This window comes from Rhinolophus sinicus, linkage group LG15 (genome assembly GCF_036562045.2).
Source record: "Rhinolophus sinicus isolate RSC01 linkage group LG15, ASM3656204v1, whole genome shotgun sequence".
NCBI lineage: Eukaryota > Metazoa > Chordata > Mammalia > Chiroptera > Rhinolophidae > Rhinolophus > Rhinolophus sinicus.
In genome coordinates, this window is record NC_133764.1 from 22,044,848 (window position 1) to 22,062,302 (window position 17,455).

Consider the following 17,455-nt stretch of genomic DNA (forward strand, 5'->3'; position numbering starts at 1 on the left):
TTGTGGGTACAATTTTCTTTCGTTTTTTAAGTTTATTGGGGTGACAAGTGTTAGTAAAGTGACATTTCAGGTGTACAGTTGGTAAAGTGACATTTCAGGTGTACAGTTAGTAGTGATATTTCAGGTGTACAATTGGTAAAGTGACATTTCAGGTGTACAGTTGGTAAAGTGACATTTCAGGCGTACATTAGGTAAAGTGACATTTCAGGCGTACAGTTGGTAAAGTGACATTTCAGGTATACAGTAGGTAAAGTGACATTTCAGGCATACAGTTGGTAAAATGACATTTCAGGTGTACAATTCTGTAATTCATCATCAATATATAACATTGTGTGTTCACCACCCAGAGTCAGTTTTCTTCTTCTTATTATTATTTTTTTTTGCTGAGTAGTACCCATTGTATGGATAATGAAAATCTGTTTCTGTTGATGGGTATTTGGGTGTTAGTAGTTTATGGCTTTTACAAATAAAAGTGTAATGAACATTCTTGTACAACTCTCTGTATGGACATGTGTTTTCATTTCTCTTGGGTCAATACTTAGCAGTGGAATGTCTGGGTCATATGGTAAGTGTATGAAACTACCAAACTCTTCCCCGACATGGTTGTACTGTATGTTCCTACCAGGAGTGCGTGCGAGTTCCTTTCCTTCACATCCTCACCGACACCTCGTATGGTGAGTCCTTCCAGCCATTTTAATAGGTATGTAGTGTTATCTCACTGAAGTTTTAATTTGGCGTTTCTCTAATGACCAATGATGTTGAACATCATTTCAAATACTTATTTGCTATCTGTATACCTTCTTTGGTGAAGCATCTGTTCAAGTCTTTTATCCATTTTTAAATTGGGTTGGTTGTTTTTATTGCCTTTCAAGAGTTCTATACAGAAATTAGATAGATACAAGTTCTTTATCAGGTATATCATTTGCAAATATTTTGTCCAGTCAGGGGCTTGTATTTTCATTCTCTTAACAGTGTGTTTCAGTAAGAAGACCTTCTCAAGGTCCAATATATTAATTTTTTCTTTTATATATTGTGCATTTAGTATCATCTCTAAAATACGCTTGCTGAACCCAAGGTAAAAATATTTTCTCCTTTGTTTTCCTCTAGAAGTTTTGAGGTTGAGACTGAATATACAAAGGGACACTAGCCAGAGCATGTATGAAAACAGAACTCTGACGCACCACGCCTGCAGCAATTGACCAGAAGTGGTCAGGACTTGGTCCATAACTGCCTGCTTCCCTAAATTTTGCCCCCTCTTCCAACTCTGCGCCAACCAAAAAAGCCAACTGGGCTCCCCTAACCAGTGACATAAAATGCCCTGCTTCCAGTAAGCCCACTTCCAGCTTCCCTAGAACAACTGCAAAATAGATCATACCTGGGCCTTCCTTTTTTCCCCCCGATATAAAACTTTCCTATTGCCTGTCTTGCATCTCTGCCATCACACGTGAATTTCCTGAATAATTAAATGTGAGTTTATAATCAGAATGGAAAAAGAAGAGACTTGATTATGAACACAAGAAAGGATGTGAAAATAGAAATGACCAGGTCAAACAGCCCCTTGCACCAACCTCTGCAGGGGTGTCGAAACTGTTTTCAACGTTGTTTAACAAGGGCCATATGCAGTAAAATACACAAACAGCCTGGCCACTCACTTGAGGTGAAGTATGTATTGCCTCACCTAGTTTATTTAAATAAACTAAATATATTTTTGAAATTTGCTCGGGCCAATTAACAAAGGATTGCGGACTGCATTTGGCCTGCGGACCGCAGTTTTGACACCCCTGCTCTAGTGGGTCGGCTAGCCCGGGCATCTGCTGAATGCAGGGTATTTATGATGGGAAGAAGGAAAGGAGGGCAGTGACACCAACAGCACCGATAGGAATTAACAAATCAGACATCTGCAAATCAGTACCTCTCTTTCCCCAGATTTTAAAATAATACCTCCCTTTCCTCCCTCCCAAGCCCCAGCAATATTACAGTCATTGTGGATTCTGCTCCCTGACCTGGGTCAGCTTCCATCATCCAAGCTGCCCATTCCTTTGTGTCCAGCTGTTTTACACGGTTGTTCTTCACCTGCCAGACACCAGGCCCTTTGGCAAACTCTGCACAGCAGAATTGTTCCACTTTGGCCGCAGACATATCCATGGAAGGCCCCCTGATTTTGTCCTTCAAGGAATTTGATGGTATATTTTATGTCACACTTTGCATACAGAAATGATGGACAGGTAAGTTCTGAATGCAGTCATCAATAGAGGCCCTCAAGGTGGTAAAACATATTTTCTCTTTTTCACATCCCATGTTTCAATGGGTCTCATCATGCACCCCACAAAATACATACCCTCCTTCAGTGTTTGCAAATGCCGACACACAACTGGGGAGTCTTGTGAAAGCACTGTGACACCTCTGTTGAGAACACGAAGAATTAGACTTTTCAGGTGTTCCTTTCACAGAATATAGCAACAACTCTGAAGCCAGTTTTCTTGCAAGCGTCCATTGTTAGAAGTAATGCTTTTATGACGCAGAGTAGTCATTCTTTTTCTGACACTGAAGGGACAGAGGGAATATTTTATCTCTATCAACTCTTCTTAGAGTGGGATCTTCCAGTCCTGAAGCGTCACAATATACAGACGCTTCCTGGCCCTGGAAGCCAGACAGAGCAGAAGATTGTAGAAAATCGACGACTCCACTGCGCTTGGATTGATCCCAAACACGATGTTTCTTTCCAGGCCTGAAAATCTGCGAATACTCTCCAACATGATGTTATTGGCCCAAACGGAGGTATCATTGTTCTGAGACATTGTTCTCTTCCTCATTGGTTTTGAGAAGTAATCTTTATATTTTTCTACTTCCTCCACTGTGCTACAAAGCATAACAATATCATCAGGGGAATAACCATTCCTCAAGAACCACTGGCATTGCTCTGCTACATAGGTCACTATATCTTGCAAGTTCGAGCACTTCTTAATAGTGCAGAAGCCTGGAACACCCTGAACCCACTCAGCCTCATCCAGGATCTCCAGGGATTTCCGGGGAATGTTACGTGGTAGCTTTGCTATGATCTTCTGCATTATACGTTGTAGGTACTCACCTATTTGATCTGCATTGCGGACCACTCTGGTGAGCTCTTCTATTGATTTCTGGGCTGAGAGAGGGGGGAGGCCACTGTGACCCCTGTGACTGGTCTGAAAGTAGTCCAGAAAGACCCAGAGAATTCCTGGGGAATCCTTTCTTCTCTGAGTGATGATTTTGGCCTTCTTATACCAGTCCCCATCTTCACTGCGAAAATTCTGAGCTTCATCGATGATGATGTGTTGAATATTTTCGAAGTCAAAACTCATGAAGGTTTTCCGGGTCACTGCACAGCAGATACCTTTATTACTGTAAAAATGAAAATGACACACTTAGGTTTTCTCCAAGTAAATAAAGAAGGAAAATTACCTCAGCATACTCCTATGAACATAGGACTATGGTTACAGATCATTTTACCACCCAACTCTTAAGGAGCAAGGTAATTTGGGTGCACTGGAGTATGGAATTCTCAGACTGGACCTCATGTAGTGACAATAAAATCCAACTGCTTACCCGACAGAGTCCCTCAGAGGCTGGTTCTCACAAACATAGAGAATTTCATAGTTTTCACAGCCAAACACATTCTTGATTCTCTCCATGATCTTCATGGCCATGATTGTCTTCCCTGAGCCAGGTAAGCCATGGACAAACAGTTTTCTATTTTTGCGGAGGTTTTTTGAAAAGATCTCAAACTGCTGGACTGTGAGAAGATTTAAAATCTCACAGCCAAGCTCGTCACTCAGGAAAGACCTGAAGCTGAGCAACACAATCACGAGGGACTGTAGCAAGTCTTCCATCTGCTGGGTGTTTGCAAGGTTATAGGACTTAGGGTAATCAATCAGAGAGCCTGAACCTTCAAAGGACTCTGCATTCCTCTTAGGTCTCAGATGGAGGACCTTGGTCATGACACACAGCTTTCCGGTGTAGCCCCCCATGTTCACCAGCTTCTGCTTCAAAGTGAAGGCAATACGGGTGCAGTAACTCTGCCCATCTGCATCTTGTTCCCTGAGGATGGTGTAGAAAATGGGGGGGCTGTTCTGTGTTACCAGCAGAGCATCACAGATGACTCCCTGCTTCTCTCGCAAATTCAGGTCCACAGCCCAGCTTCTAGAAAGGATCAAAATGCCGCGGGAGAAAAGCTGCGTTTGCTTCTTCATTAATTCCTCCAGACGTTTATGCTTTGAAGACAGCTCCTCCCAGAGGGATTTGGGAGTATACTGCACATCTTCTCGTGTCACTAGACATAGAAAGAATTATAAATTTGTGGTCAACATATTTATTTTATGATTAATTATATTTCATAACATTATTTATTAAACTTAATTATAATTAATCATGATGAAGTATGGATTTTGGTATATATTCTTTTGTAAATATTATTTTATAATAAAGGAAAAGAAACTTTGAAAATCTGGCACACTTTATCTAAACCTATGTGTTTACTATGTTTATGACCTTGGAAAATTCCTTCGTTTCTCTAAGACTGTTCCCTTAACTGTAAAACAAACAAAAACAAACAAACCAATTAAAAATAGCACATTTCCGGCGTCTAATATATGGTGATGGAAAGAGACCTGACTCTGGGTGGTGAACACACAACGTGAGATATAGATAATGTATTGCAGAATTGTACACCTGAAATCTATGTAACTTTACTAACAATCGTCACCCCAATAAACTTTAATTTAAAGAAGAAAAAATAGCATATTTCCTATGGTGAGGAATAAATGAAATAGCATAAATTATCTGGCTCATTGTAGTTGCTTGCGAAATGTTAATTCTGTTCCCCTTCCTACTCTAAAGTATCTGAATCTCAAAATTTCTCTGAATAGTCCCCATTGATGGAGGTAGAAGGAGCCGTTCCAGGAAGAAGGTGCTCATTAAACCTTTTATTAGCAGAGAGCCCCTGTGGTCCTGGACTGGGAGACCCTGAAGTTAGGCCCTGAGCTAACTCTCCTGAAGCAGAATTCTGGCATCACTTACAAATCAGTGTGAGGCTGCATCCGTCACGAGAGCCTTCCCTTTGTCACAAGGGAGCAAGGTACAACCATGTGACATAAGAATAGATTCACACTGTAGGGTTTTAAACTTATTTCAATGATCATTTGTTCCAAATGAGGATGAAAAAAATGAAGAAATTGTTTTCATCCTGTTTGTGGTGGTGTCAGATCACGAGATTTGTAGTGGTAATTTTAAGTGAAATTACCCATCTCACTGGTAATTGTTTATTGTCGCTCTTGCTTTCTGCCTTGTACAAGGTGTTCGTGCAACTAGGTTCTGCCTGCAACCTGGATGGGAGCAAGTGGGAGATGGCATCCATTATGGGACATATCCAGATTTTAGAGATGTTAAACGGTGGGGAGAAACACACCTCTAAGAACGGACGAAATAGAATAATATAAGAACATGTTTAAAATGGAATTTTAGAAACTAAAGGAAGTATAAAATGAAACCATATCATTTGTTGATTGTACTAGGGAGCTTACACACATCTCCGGGCCTCACTATTGTACAATGCAGACATACTTATTATTCTCTTTTTCATATGAGAAAATGGAAACTCAGAGAGCTCAAGTGAGTTGCCCATGGTCACATGGTCACACCCATAGGAAATGGCAGAGCCAGAGTCCAAACCCAAGCCTCAGACACCAGGCCCTCTGTTGTTTTCACTCTACCGCACTGCCATGCAGGTCATACAGACCACGTCTCCTGATAATTGGAGAAAATCACTAATGTATCTCATAGCAACCATGTTTTACCTCATCGTTGAATAGGTCTTATTTTCTTTAATTATGTAATGGGACATGCTTCTAAGGAAATTATGTGAAGGCAAGAAGTGTCCCTTTCATGTCTTTGATAGTCTACATGACACTTAGTAAATCACAGGGACTCGAATGGGTGTTCAATAAATGCCGCCACTCTACATGCACCACACTCCCCATGAGACTTGGGGCCTCTGTGCCTTGCAGATCTGTGCTCTGAGACTCTAATACCTTCCTCCACTTTTGACACCTGATAAACTCCTCTCATGTTTTCCAGAACTCCCACGTCTGTTCTTCTCTCCTCTGAGCTCCCATAGAATTATGTATCCATTCTGAGCACTAATCCCACTGTGGATCCAGGGAAATCAAACTATAGGAAATCAGGTGAGGGGTCCTAATGGTTTAGGACACCAGGACAAAAGTCTTTGGGGGCTGCTTGATTCTGACCTACTACCCAGGCCCCGACTTTCTTTAGTATCAGTAACTCCAGTGATAGACAAAATTTCTATTTCAGTTATTACATTTCTTCCAAGATAAATATTTACGAGTACAGTGGTTAACCGGAAAGCAAATTATTATCAATTGATGCTCATTAATGTGCTGAGGACATCTCTATTCTTAATGTCTGGAATCTTATTGTGAAACAAAAAACAAACTTTTTCTTTAGCATTGTTACTATTCCAAATAATAATTACAGTAGCAGTCTCTGAAAATGAAAATTGGCTTTTAAAAAATTAATTTTAACTAGGAATACATTCCCACAGTCCAAATAGCAAAACACTCCTGTTTCCATTTGCTCCATTTCCTGCCTCCCCAACCCTGTCCTACTCCCCTACCATAGATACTTATTTATCTCAAAACTTATTTAGTTTCTTGCCTATTCCTCCAAAATTCCTTTATGCAAATATCCTTCCCTTTCGCACATAATAGGTCGTAAACTGTTTGACACTTACTTTTTCACACTTAACAATATATTATATGTTGGTGATCTTTCCATATCAGTACATAAGAACTTCTTTACTTTTTTTTTCGATTATCTAACATGCCATTTTATAGGTGTGCCATATTTGATTTAACCAGTCCCTACTGATAGGCACATAGATTCCTCCCCTCCAATCTTTTGCTGTTATGATAATAGTACAATAGGTAATCTCGTACATTTGGTATGTATGCAGGTATATATGAAGAATAAATTCCCAGCAGTGGCGTTACTGGAAAAAGGGCAAACGTAGTTGTAATTCTGACAGATATTGCCAATTGTACCAATATGCACTCCAACAAGTAATGTATGAGAAGACTTGTGTTCCCACAGCGTAGCACATAAAAGATAATGTCAGATTCCTTTATTTTTTACATTCCAGTAGAGAGAAATGATATCTCATTTTAATTTGCATGTCTCTTATTTTGATTAATAAGAGCATCTTTTTAAAAGTTTGAAGCCATTCGAATTTTATTTTGTCTAAAATGTCTTTGTTGATTTTTCTGTTAAGTAGTTGTTTTTTTCATCCTTATCAACTTGTGGGAGCTCTTTACATATTAGAGACATCGACTCTTTGTGATGATATAAGTTGCAAATATTTTTCCCAGTTGGTCAATGGTCCTTTGACCTTTCTTAGTGGCTTTGCCATGCACAATGCTTCAAAAAAAAAAAATGTGTGCAGTCATATATGTCAATCCTTTCTTTTATGGCTTTGGTATTTTGAATCTTGATTTTTGTAATCTTTTTGCCAAAGTTATAAAAGCATTTGCCCATGTTTTCTTCTAAAACATTTATGGCTTTAATATTTTGTTTTAAATTCATGATCCATAGAGTTTATGTTGGTATATGGCATGAAGTGTGAATCCATCTGTTTAAAAATAAATTGCTACCCAGTTAACCCAAAATCTCTTTATTGAAACATCTACTTTGCTTTCTTGAGAAGTCAAGTGCATCATAAACTAAATCCTCATATGTGTTTGCATCTATTTCCAGACTTTCCATTCTATACCCTAGGTCTAATTATATGCACATACAACTCTTTTTATGAGAGGCCTTATAATGGTTTTATATCTGGATGACTTTTCTTGTTTGCTCTTTTCCGGTTTTCATTTCCTGGCTCTTCTTGCTTATTTACTTTCCACTGTTACTTTAGAATAAGATTGTCTAGATTAATCTCTTGTTTTTTACTGATATCTCATTACATTGATAAAATAACAGAGAATCTACAAGTTTGTGACGTCTTCTCTTCACAAACATGACATGTGTTTCCATTTGATTCAAGTATTCATCTGTGTCCTTCAACATTGTTTTAATTTTTTTCTCAGATTGGTTTATCCTGGATATTTTAACTTTTTGTTACTATTGAAAATGGGGTATTTTCTTGCATTGTTATATTAGGATATCGAATTCTGCATATTAATTTTCACATGTTTCTTATAATACTGTGTAATGCAATTAATTATATTCATTTTGAATTCTTTTACTGTTTATAGTAGTTTTTCATCGATTCTCTTGAACTTTCCAAATACAGTCTTACCTTCTTCAATTTTCACACCCCCCTCAATTTCTCTTAGCTAATTTCATTTGGTGATATTACACCAAAGTTGTAGTAGTGCATATGATTGTTTTGTTCCTGAATTTAATGGAATGCCTCTAATACCCCTCAATTAACATGATAGGTATAGATATTAGATATAAATATTATATTAAACAAATATCTATGGGTTCCTATTATACTGATTTTTTTTTTTTAAGATTTTATTATTGGGGAAGGGGAACAGGACTTTATTGGGGAACAGTGTGTGCTTCCAGGACTTTTTCTTTTTTTTCCAAGTCAAGTTGTTGTTCTTTCAATCTTAGTTGTGGAGAGTGCTGTTCAGCTTCAAGTTGTTGTCCTTTCATTCTTAGTTGTGGAGGGCGCAGCTCTGCTCCAGATCCAGTTGCCGTTGCTAGTTGCAGGGGGCGCTACTCACCATCCCTTGGAGGAGTCGAGGAATTAAACTGGCAACCTTGTGGTTGAGAGCCAGAGCTCCAGCCAACAACTGAGCCATCCGGGAGGCAGCTCAGCTCAAGGGGCCATGTTCAATCTTAGTTGCAGGGGGCAGGGCAGGCAGAGCCCACCATCCCTTGTGGGACTCAAGGAATTGAACTGGCAACCTTGTGGTTGAGAGCCCACTGGCCCATGTGGGAATCGAACCGGCAGCCTTCGGAGTTAGGAGCTCGGAGCTCTAACCGCCTGAGCCACTGGGCTGGCCCTTTACTGATTTTTTTAAATCAAGAATTGTATTAAGTTTTTTCAAATGCCTTTTCAACATATCAGAAGAGAATCATATTTTTTGCATAGATATACAGACATCTTGAATTATAACAATAACTCTGTTAATGTTGATTTCTCTTTTCATCCCTGGAGTTCTAGCTTTGCATCCTCATTCATAAATTAGTCTAATTTTTTCCTTTATTGTGCTGTCAGGTTTTGTAATTACTGTTACTCCTGCTTTAAAAAATAACTTGATAATTTTAATTCTTTTTCTATGGCTCTGGAACAATTTTAATAGTGTTGGAAGTATCTATTCTTCAGATGTTTGGTACAATTCCTGGAAAATTGCTTATTTATATAATAATAGATTGTCGCTCTATGAGCATACAGTCCACTATTTCCTTTTCCTTATAATTTATTCCATGGTAATAAGCTGTACTAAAAAGGAGCTTACTGGGTTTAGAAAATATTATCAAAGCTTATGCTTACTCTTGTATCTAATACTGTTTATTGTGGACAATTTTTTAAAATTTATTGGGGTGACAATTGTTAGTAAAATTACATAGATTTCAGGTGTACAATTCTGTATTACATCATCTATAAATCCCATTGTGTGTTCACCACCCAGTCAGTTCTCCTTCCATCACCATATATTTGATCCCCCTAACCCACATCTCCCACGCCCCAGACAATTTTTAAAATATAAATTTGATGTGCAAATGAATGCAAAGACCTCAGGTAAGGGAAAAAATAAAATCTTATATTTGGCAATCATTATCTATTAATGGTCCTTGATAGATATTTACACATTTTCAGGACACGTGAGAGATTCTAGTGCCGGATAAGCAACTGATTTACTGCATAGACTTAAGCAAGAGGTTTTCCGTCTCTAGAAGTATAGAAAGGGGACAGCAATGGATTCCTAGAAAAGGCCTAACAAGTTTGGAGTGAGGGATGAAAGGAGAAAACAGACACTGTCCTTGGTTCTGTATCACTATTCATGCTGTTAAACAAGATTGTTTCTCCTGAATCTGAAACATGTTCGTAAGTGTTCACAATTGAACTTCATTTGATTTTGTTTTATGTTACACCTTGCTATAAACATTAATATTTATTCTTTTATTTATATTCATAACAGCCACCCCTCTGGAAAGATCTGGCAGAGTTAGGCAATTTTTTGCTCCTGGTGCAATGCATGCCTCTAGTTCAACTAGATAAAAGATTTCCAATCTGGATCAACGTCAGAATCATGTGAATAAGCTTGATAAAAATGCGCATTATGAGGTGCTATCCCCTAATATTCTAATTTATTAAGTGTGGAGTAGGGAACCAGGTATCTGTACTTTTTTAAATAACCAGAAATACTGATGATCAGTGCAATTTGAGAACTACAAGACCAAATGGTGTTTAGGGCAATAATCCTGGATTCTATGTGTGGTACTGCCTCAGCCAGTGGCATCAGTGAGAATTCATGTCTAAATTACCTATCACCGATATGTTTGTATTACCACCTTGTACACATAGGTTTGCAGAGCATACTTTCAGGATTTTAAAAAACAAACATAACCATTTATCTCCCCTTATCCTAGCAAACCACAGTTACTACCTGAAAATAACCGTCCCTGGAGAGTCTTCTTATGTTCCAGGCCTTTCTTGGAGTACACCGGTCTGCTAAGAGGAGGGCTGCTAGACAGACTCAGCTGAGATTCAAAATCTTCGGACAAGCGTAGAAGATCTTAAGAAAGAAAGAAAACTTGTGTTATTGTGACAAGTTAGTTCGTTTTTCACCACTGAAAGAGGCCTTCTGAGTGGGTATAGTATGTGACAGTCCAGGTGGTGTGACTTTAAAAATAATGGCAAGATAATGGCCCATTTACCCTGTGTAGACAAGTGCCTTTATTGCATATGATGGTTGCCAAAGTCTACTATTGAAGAGACGTGATTTGGAAGTTTGAATGTGTTTCCCATTCAACATAATTCTTCACTCTGTATGTCTAGATAGCCTTTTGTTTGTATTTATTTTATGGTATTTAGCACATCCTTCGAGTAAACATATCTGTCCATGTAGCTTATTTCTGTAGTGTAAATATTCCTACTATGGACAATTTCAAGCTACCAACGTGATGTCAATAAATACAGAGTTGGGAAGAAATGCGTAGTAGCACGGCCTTTGATACTGACTCCACCACAGGTAACAAATAGACGTAAATAACTTCACAAGCAAAGGTAATACTAAAACGTAGTAAATTATTAGGAAGGGGTGAGTTTGTATTTATTACACTTGTTGTTAATATAATTGTAAGTTTCTATCACTTCATTTTTAATAATGACTATATTTAACAACTGGCTCACAAAATTCCTGAACGTTTAATAAATGACTGTGGAGCTACTGCAAGGTAACCATTCCCCCAAATTTTTCTTTTCATCTTTGATGTGAAAAAATTGCCTATTATAGGACACTGATTTGGGCTACTAAGTATCCAACAAAAATCTTATCAGGTATGGAAAGCAGGATACTCGGAGATTCAAAAAACAGAGTTTAGTGGGTGTGAATTTCAAAGTCATAGGAAATAAAGGAAACCGTGTTTAATATTCTGAATGTGCTAAAGAGGTAGATAGACCAGGGAGGGAGGTACATTCCCCCTCTTACCTGGATCTGCGTCCATCATCATGTCTACCCATTCCTTAGCTGTCAGGCTGCAGACGTTTTTGTCCTTCACCATCCATGATTTGGGATCTTCTGAGAACACTGCACAACAGAATGGCTGCACTCGGATCACACAAGCATAGCCATAGAGCTCTCCGTTGGCTAACACATCCAAGATTTTGACTGCGTAAGGTATCTTGCTTTGAGATTGGTGGCAAAAATGGACACGAGGTAATTTTTCTATTGTAGCTTCTATTTTCTCTTTCAAAGCTTTACAGTCAACATTTTCCTTAGGACATCCCAGAACTTTCTTAGTCTTATCCGCCACTCCAATAAAAAGATAGCCTTCCTCAGTGTTTGCAAATGCAGAGATGTACTCTGGAATTGTGCTTTTTACATACTCTAGGATGTGTTTTGTAGAGAATTGTTTAAACTCTACATGTTGAGACTCAGGAAAAGGCAGGATTTCACCATATTCAAGCTGGTCTCTTTCGAAAATTAGGTAAGCAGGATTCGAGTTATGGCGTTGAGGTGTAACCCTGCGAACTTTACTAGAAGGTTCATCCTTCAAGGTTTTTGTATTTCTTTTCTTGGTTTTCAGGAAATTGAACGCCTCCCTTGAATCCATGCGAACCACAGAGGTGAGAGACCTGCAGTATAACGAAGAGCTCAGGCTGCAAATGCGGGGTTTGATGGACCGGTCTTCCAGGAAAGGGTCACTGTTCCAAGATTTAACAAACACGTAATAACACCTCCCTTGTTGCTTAGTATCAAAGAAAGCCTGCAAATCTTTAGACATAATAAGTGTTCTCAAACACTCTTCTAAATCCAGTCCCATTTCCACAAGATGCTTATCGTTGTTTGTCATTTCCATCCGAATCACTCCTCCTCCTGAGTTTAATAAAGCACATGCAGCCTGTGTAACTTTCTCCCTCTCCTTCTCTCTTTGAGGTTTCTGCAGCTCTTTTCTGTTAGCTTCACCAAGAGTTATTTTTCCTACATTGATGACCAAGTCTGGGTAAGATAATTCTACCACCAAAGATGATTTCTGATCCTCCATTTTCACTCTGCAACGGAAACCATTAAAACACATACCTCATGTTAATGAAGCAGATTACATAGCACATAAAAATGCACTCATTAATTAAAAACATTTATAGAGCTCCTGCTAAGTGCTGGGGTATAGAGATTAGTGCTAGATAAGAATGAGCATAGCCCTGCATCTCAGAGATTCCTGTCTGGAAGGAAATGGTTGCATAAAGTAATTGCAGTAGGAGGGTTTTGCAGTGATCCATGTGAGATGGTACCCTGGCAGTAGTGGCGGTAGGGATGAAGAGAATTTGAGCATATCGGATAGTTAGGGAACACAATTAACATGGCTCTGTATTGACCAGATAGAAATCAGGAGAAAGGATTAAAGTACAGTAACTGGGCTTTTGGCTTCGGCGATTGGTTAGTGGTACCACTTATCGGCAATAGATCAATGATTCTTTTTATTTTACTGGGGAATATTGGGGACCTGTGTTTCTCCAGGGCCCATCAGCTCCAAGTAGCTGCCCTTCATTCTAGTTGTGGAGGGCGCAGCTCAGTTCCAAGTCCCGTTGGGGTTTAGAATCGCCAACCTTGTTGTTGAGAGCTTGCGCTCTAACCAACTGAGCCATCTGGCCACCCCTCCGGAAGCTCAGGGGCAGCTCGCCATCTTCATTCCAGTTGTGGAGGGTGCAGCTCACCGGCCCATGTGGGAATCAACCGGGCAACCCTGTTGTTCAGAGCTCCCGCTCCAACCGAGCCACGGGCCGCCCACATCAATGATTCTTGAAGGTGGGTGACTGATAAATGGAGGTTCGCTATCCTATTCTCTTCACTTTTGTGCATATTTGAAAAGTTGTAATAAGTTTTTAAACTGACTTCTATTAAATTTGGGTGGTGGACATATTTGTTATTTTGTTCTCTGTATTTTTCTTTTTGTAAGTTTGAAATTTATAACATAAAAAACAAAATCTTTACCTCCAAAAAAACTTTAAAAGGAGAGTAAGGCATGTAAATTTAGATCATTAGTAAGAAAGTAACTGAACATTTGGACTATATGCGTTCTTAGGACATGGTGGGAAATGAAGATGGCCAGGGCAGGGGGAGGATCTGATAAATGGGGAAAAAGAAGGGTCGATGGATTCTAAGTCTTTATGATGTCAAAGAACTTCTATTTGGGAGTGGTTGAGCAAATCAAAACTCAACAGTACCACTTTTTCTGCCATCTTGGGGCCTGTGGATGCCTGCTGGGAACAGGACTTTTAAAAGGACAAATATGCTTGGAAAGCTGTGGTTCAAAGCCATTTTTCCTGGCTTAAGTGGGCTCTCCCGTACCAGAGAGAGCACACAGCTCTTCTTAAAATTGAAGGTGTTGGACCGGCCCAGTGGTTCAGGTGGTTGGAGCTCCATGCTCCTAACTGCGGAGGCTGCCGGTTCGATTCCCACATGGGCCATTGGGCTCTACCACAAGGTTGCTGGTTCAACTCCTCGACTCCCACAAGGGATGGTGGGCAGCGCCCCCTGCAACTAGAAAAAAATGGCGACTGGACCTGGAGCTGAGTTGCGCCCTCCACAACTAAGACACAAAGGACAACAACTTGAAGCTGAAAGGCACCCTCTACAACTAAGATTGAAAGGACAACAACTTGACTTGGAAAAAAGGCCTGGAAGTGCACACTGTTCCCCAATAAAGTCCTGTTCCCCTTCCCCAATAAAAAATCTTAAAAAAAAAAAAATTGAAGGTGTTTATACTCGAGATGAAACTGAATTGAATCTAAGCAAGAGACGTGTTTATGTGTACTAGGCAGAGAACAACACTGTGACTCCTGGTGGCAAACCGAACAAAACCAGAGTAATCTGGGGAAAGGGAACTCGTGCTCATGGGAACAGTGCAATGGTTCGTGCCCAATTCTGAAGCAACCTTCCTGCTAAGGCCATCGGACACAGAATCTGTGTAATGCTGTACCCCTCAAGGATTTAAACTTAGTGAAAAGTAAATAAAGTGGACTACTTCTCTTGAAAAAACAAAACAAATTCAATAGTACCATGGGGAAGGGGACTCAAAATGCTTAGGATTGGGCCCACCGAGGTGGTTGGAGCTCCGTGCTCAACGCCAAAGGCTGCAGGTTGATTCCCACATGGGCCAGTGGGCTCTCAACCACAAGGTTGCCGGTTCGACTCCTCGACTCCCGCAAGGGATGATGGGCTGTGCCCCCTGCTACTATTGGCAATTGGACCTGGAGATGAGCTGTGCCCTCCACAACTAAGGAAAAAAACCTGGGACTACACAGTTTCCCAATAAAGTCCTATACCCCTTCCCCAATAAAATCTTTTTTAAAAAAAAGAAAAGAAAAGAAAAGAAAAAAAGCTTAGAATTGCATTGCCACCTGCACAGTCATTTTTACTTTTAGCTTCATTATAGACTCAAGAATGCGATCAAAACATGTCATTCTTTGTTTTATTAATTCAGGAAACATTCAGTGAGTGTTCATTGTGGGTATACTAAGTGCTGTGAGAGAGACAAAGAATCTGCCTGTTGCAGGTTTATAGTTTAGGTCACATCAAATTACCATGATATGGCTTAAGCAGTATGTGGAGAAAAATCCATAACCCTGCATGCCTATACTGATAAGAAGGAAAAATCAGAATAGATTTCCTTCAAAATGTAAAGAATTTAGAAAAAAACTAGGTCGCAAAGGAACACAAAATAGCAGGAATAATAAATGTAATAGCAGAGGAAATTGGAAAATTAAAAAGCAATTATTTGATTAACCACCAAGATTAAGAATTTTATTTTGTTTTGCTTATTTGGTTTTTGCTTTTCAGACAAGCCACTAGCATCTTTATTACTTAAAAAGAGCTCTGGGGCCGGCCCGGTGGCTCAGGCGGTTAGAGCTCCGTGCTCCTAACTCCGAAGGCTGCCGGTTCTATTCCCACATGGGCCACTGGGCTCTCAACCACAAGGTTGCCAGTTCAATTCCTCAGAGTCCCGCAAGGGATGGGGGGCTCCGCCCCCTGTGACTGAGATTGAACAGGGCACCTTGAGCTGAGCTGCCGCTGAGCTCCCGGATGGCTCAGTTGGTTGGAGCCTGGGCTCTTAACCATAAGGTTGCCAGTTTGATTGCTCGAATCCCACAAGGGATGGTGGTCAGTGCCCCCTGCAACTAAAGATTGAACATGGCACCTTGAGCTGAGCTGCCACTGAGCTCCCAGATGGCTCAGTTGGTTGGAGCACGTCCTGTCAACCATAATCTTGCCAGTTAGACTCCTGCAAGGGATGGTGGGCTGTGCCCCCTGCAACTAGCAACCGCAACAGCAACTGGACCTGGAGCTGAGTTGCGCATTCCACAACTAAGACTGAAAGGACAACAACTTGAAGCTGAACTAAGATTGAAAGGACAACTTGACTTGGAAAAAAAAAGTCCTGGAAGTACACACTGTTCCCCAATAAAGTCCTGTTCCCCTTCCCCAATTTAAAAAAAAAAAAAAGAGCTGTGGACACATAAAAAGTGGTTGATTCAGGTGTGACAATGAAACAGAATTCTGAGCAGTAAATTATTTGGAAGGCCAGGTCATGCACAATCTTACTCATTTGTCTGTCTGATGTGTTCCTTATGATAAAATTTACACTTCTAACTATCTTGTTCTATATTTTATGATCTTTAAAGTCTTGTCAGATTATTTATACAAAGTGCCATTTGAGAGATATCTGAACTTCAAAGTTATATTCATATGGACATTTATTCTCAAGTATTGTATGTTAATTCATTTTCTTGGATAAATATTTTCATATTTGCAACTCCTTTCTATATCTAGAGAGTCTGGATTATTTTGTTTGGCATAGAAACCTTAAGAGCTCCTAATCTTTTATTCTCAGGACTCCCCTCCCTCAAAGAAAAAGAAATAATGGGAAACTCTGGTAGATTTCTTCTTCTAAAATAATGATTAAGATTTTGTTCTACCTTCATGCAACTCAACAACAACAAAAAAAAACAACCCAATTGAAAAATGGGCAGAGGACTTGAAGAGACATTTCTCCAAAGAGGACATACAAATGGCAAATAGACATATGAAAAAATGCTCAACATCACTAATCATCAGAGAAATGCAAATCACAATGAGATATCACCTCACCCCAGTCAGAATGGCTATCATCAATAAGACAAATAGTAACAAGTGTTGGAGAGGCTGTGGAGAAAAAGGAACCCTCATACACTGTTGGTGGGAATGCAGACTGGTGCAGCCGTTATGGAAGGCAGTGTGGAGGTTCCTCAAAGAATTACGAATAGAATTGCCATGTGACCCAGCAATCCCTCTCCTGGGTATCTACCCAAAAAATCTGAAAACATTTAGAGATAAAGACACGTGTGCTCCAATGTTCATTGCAGCTTTGTTTACGGTGGCCAAGACATGGAAACAACCAAAATGTCCTTCGATAGATGAATGGATAAAGAAGTTGTGGTATATATACACAATGGAATACTATTTGGTGGTAAGAAAAGATGATATAGGAACATTTGTGACAACATGGATGGATCTTGAGAGTGTAATGCTGAGCGAAATAAGTCAGACAGAAAAAGCAGAGAACCATGTGATTTCACTGATATGTGATATATAAACCAAAAACAACAAAAGAACAAGACAAACAAATGAGAAACAGAAACTCATAGACACAGACAATAGTTTAGTGGTTACCAGAGGGTAAGGTAGGT

The 17,455-nt window shown here is 39.7% G+C and overlaps 1 protein-coding gene and 1 pseudogene across 2 annotated transcripts in view; one reads left to right on the forward strand and one right to left on the reverse strand.

Moving 5' to 3' along the window:
* LOC109447862 (schlafen family member 11) overlaps positions 1–17,455 on the reverse strand; it is a 20,358-nt gene continuing 2,903 nt past the window's right edge. For both annotated transcript variants that reach the window (XM_019732562.2, XM_019732564.2), the window contains exons 2-5: positions 11,718–12,781; positions 10,674–10,802; positions 3,583–4,306; positions 1–3,378 (exon numbers count right to left, since the gene is read on the reverse strand). In XM_019732562.2, the coding sequence (XP_019588121.2) occupies positions 2,586–3,378; positions 3,583–4,306; positions 10,674–10,802; positions 11,718–12,774 (2,703 nt within the window). In that variant the 5' untranslated portion in view covers positions 12,775–12,781 and the 3' untranslated portion in view covers positions 1–2,585. The remainder of the gene's footprint in view (positions 3,379–3,582; positions 4,307–10,673; positions 10,803–11,717; positions 12,782–17,455) is intronic.
* Positions 14,020–15,003, forward strand: LOC109447865 (large ribosomal subunit protein eL33; annotated as a pseudogene).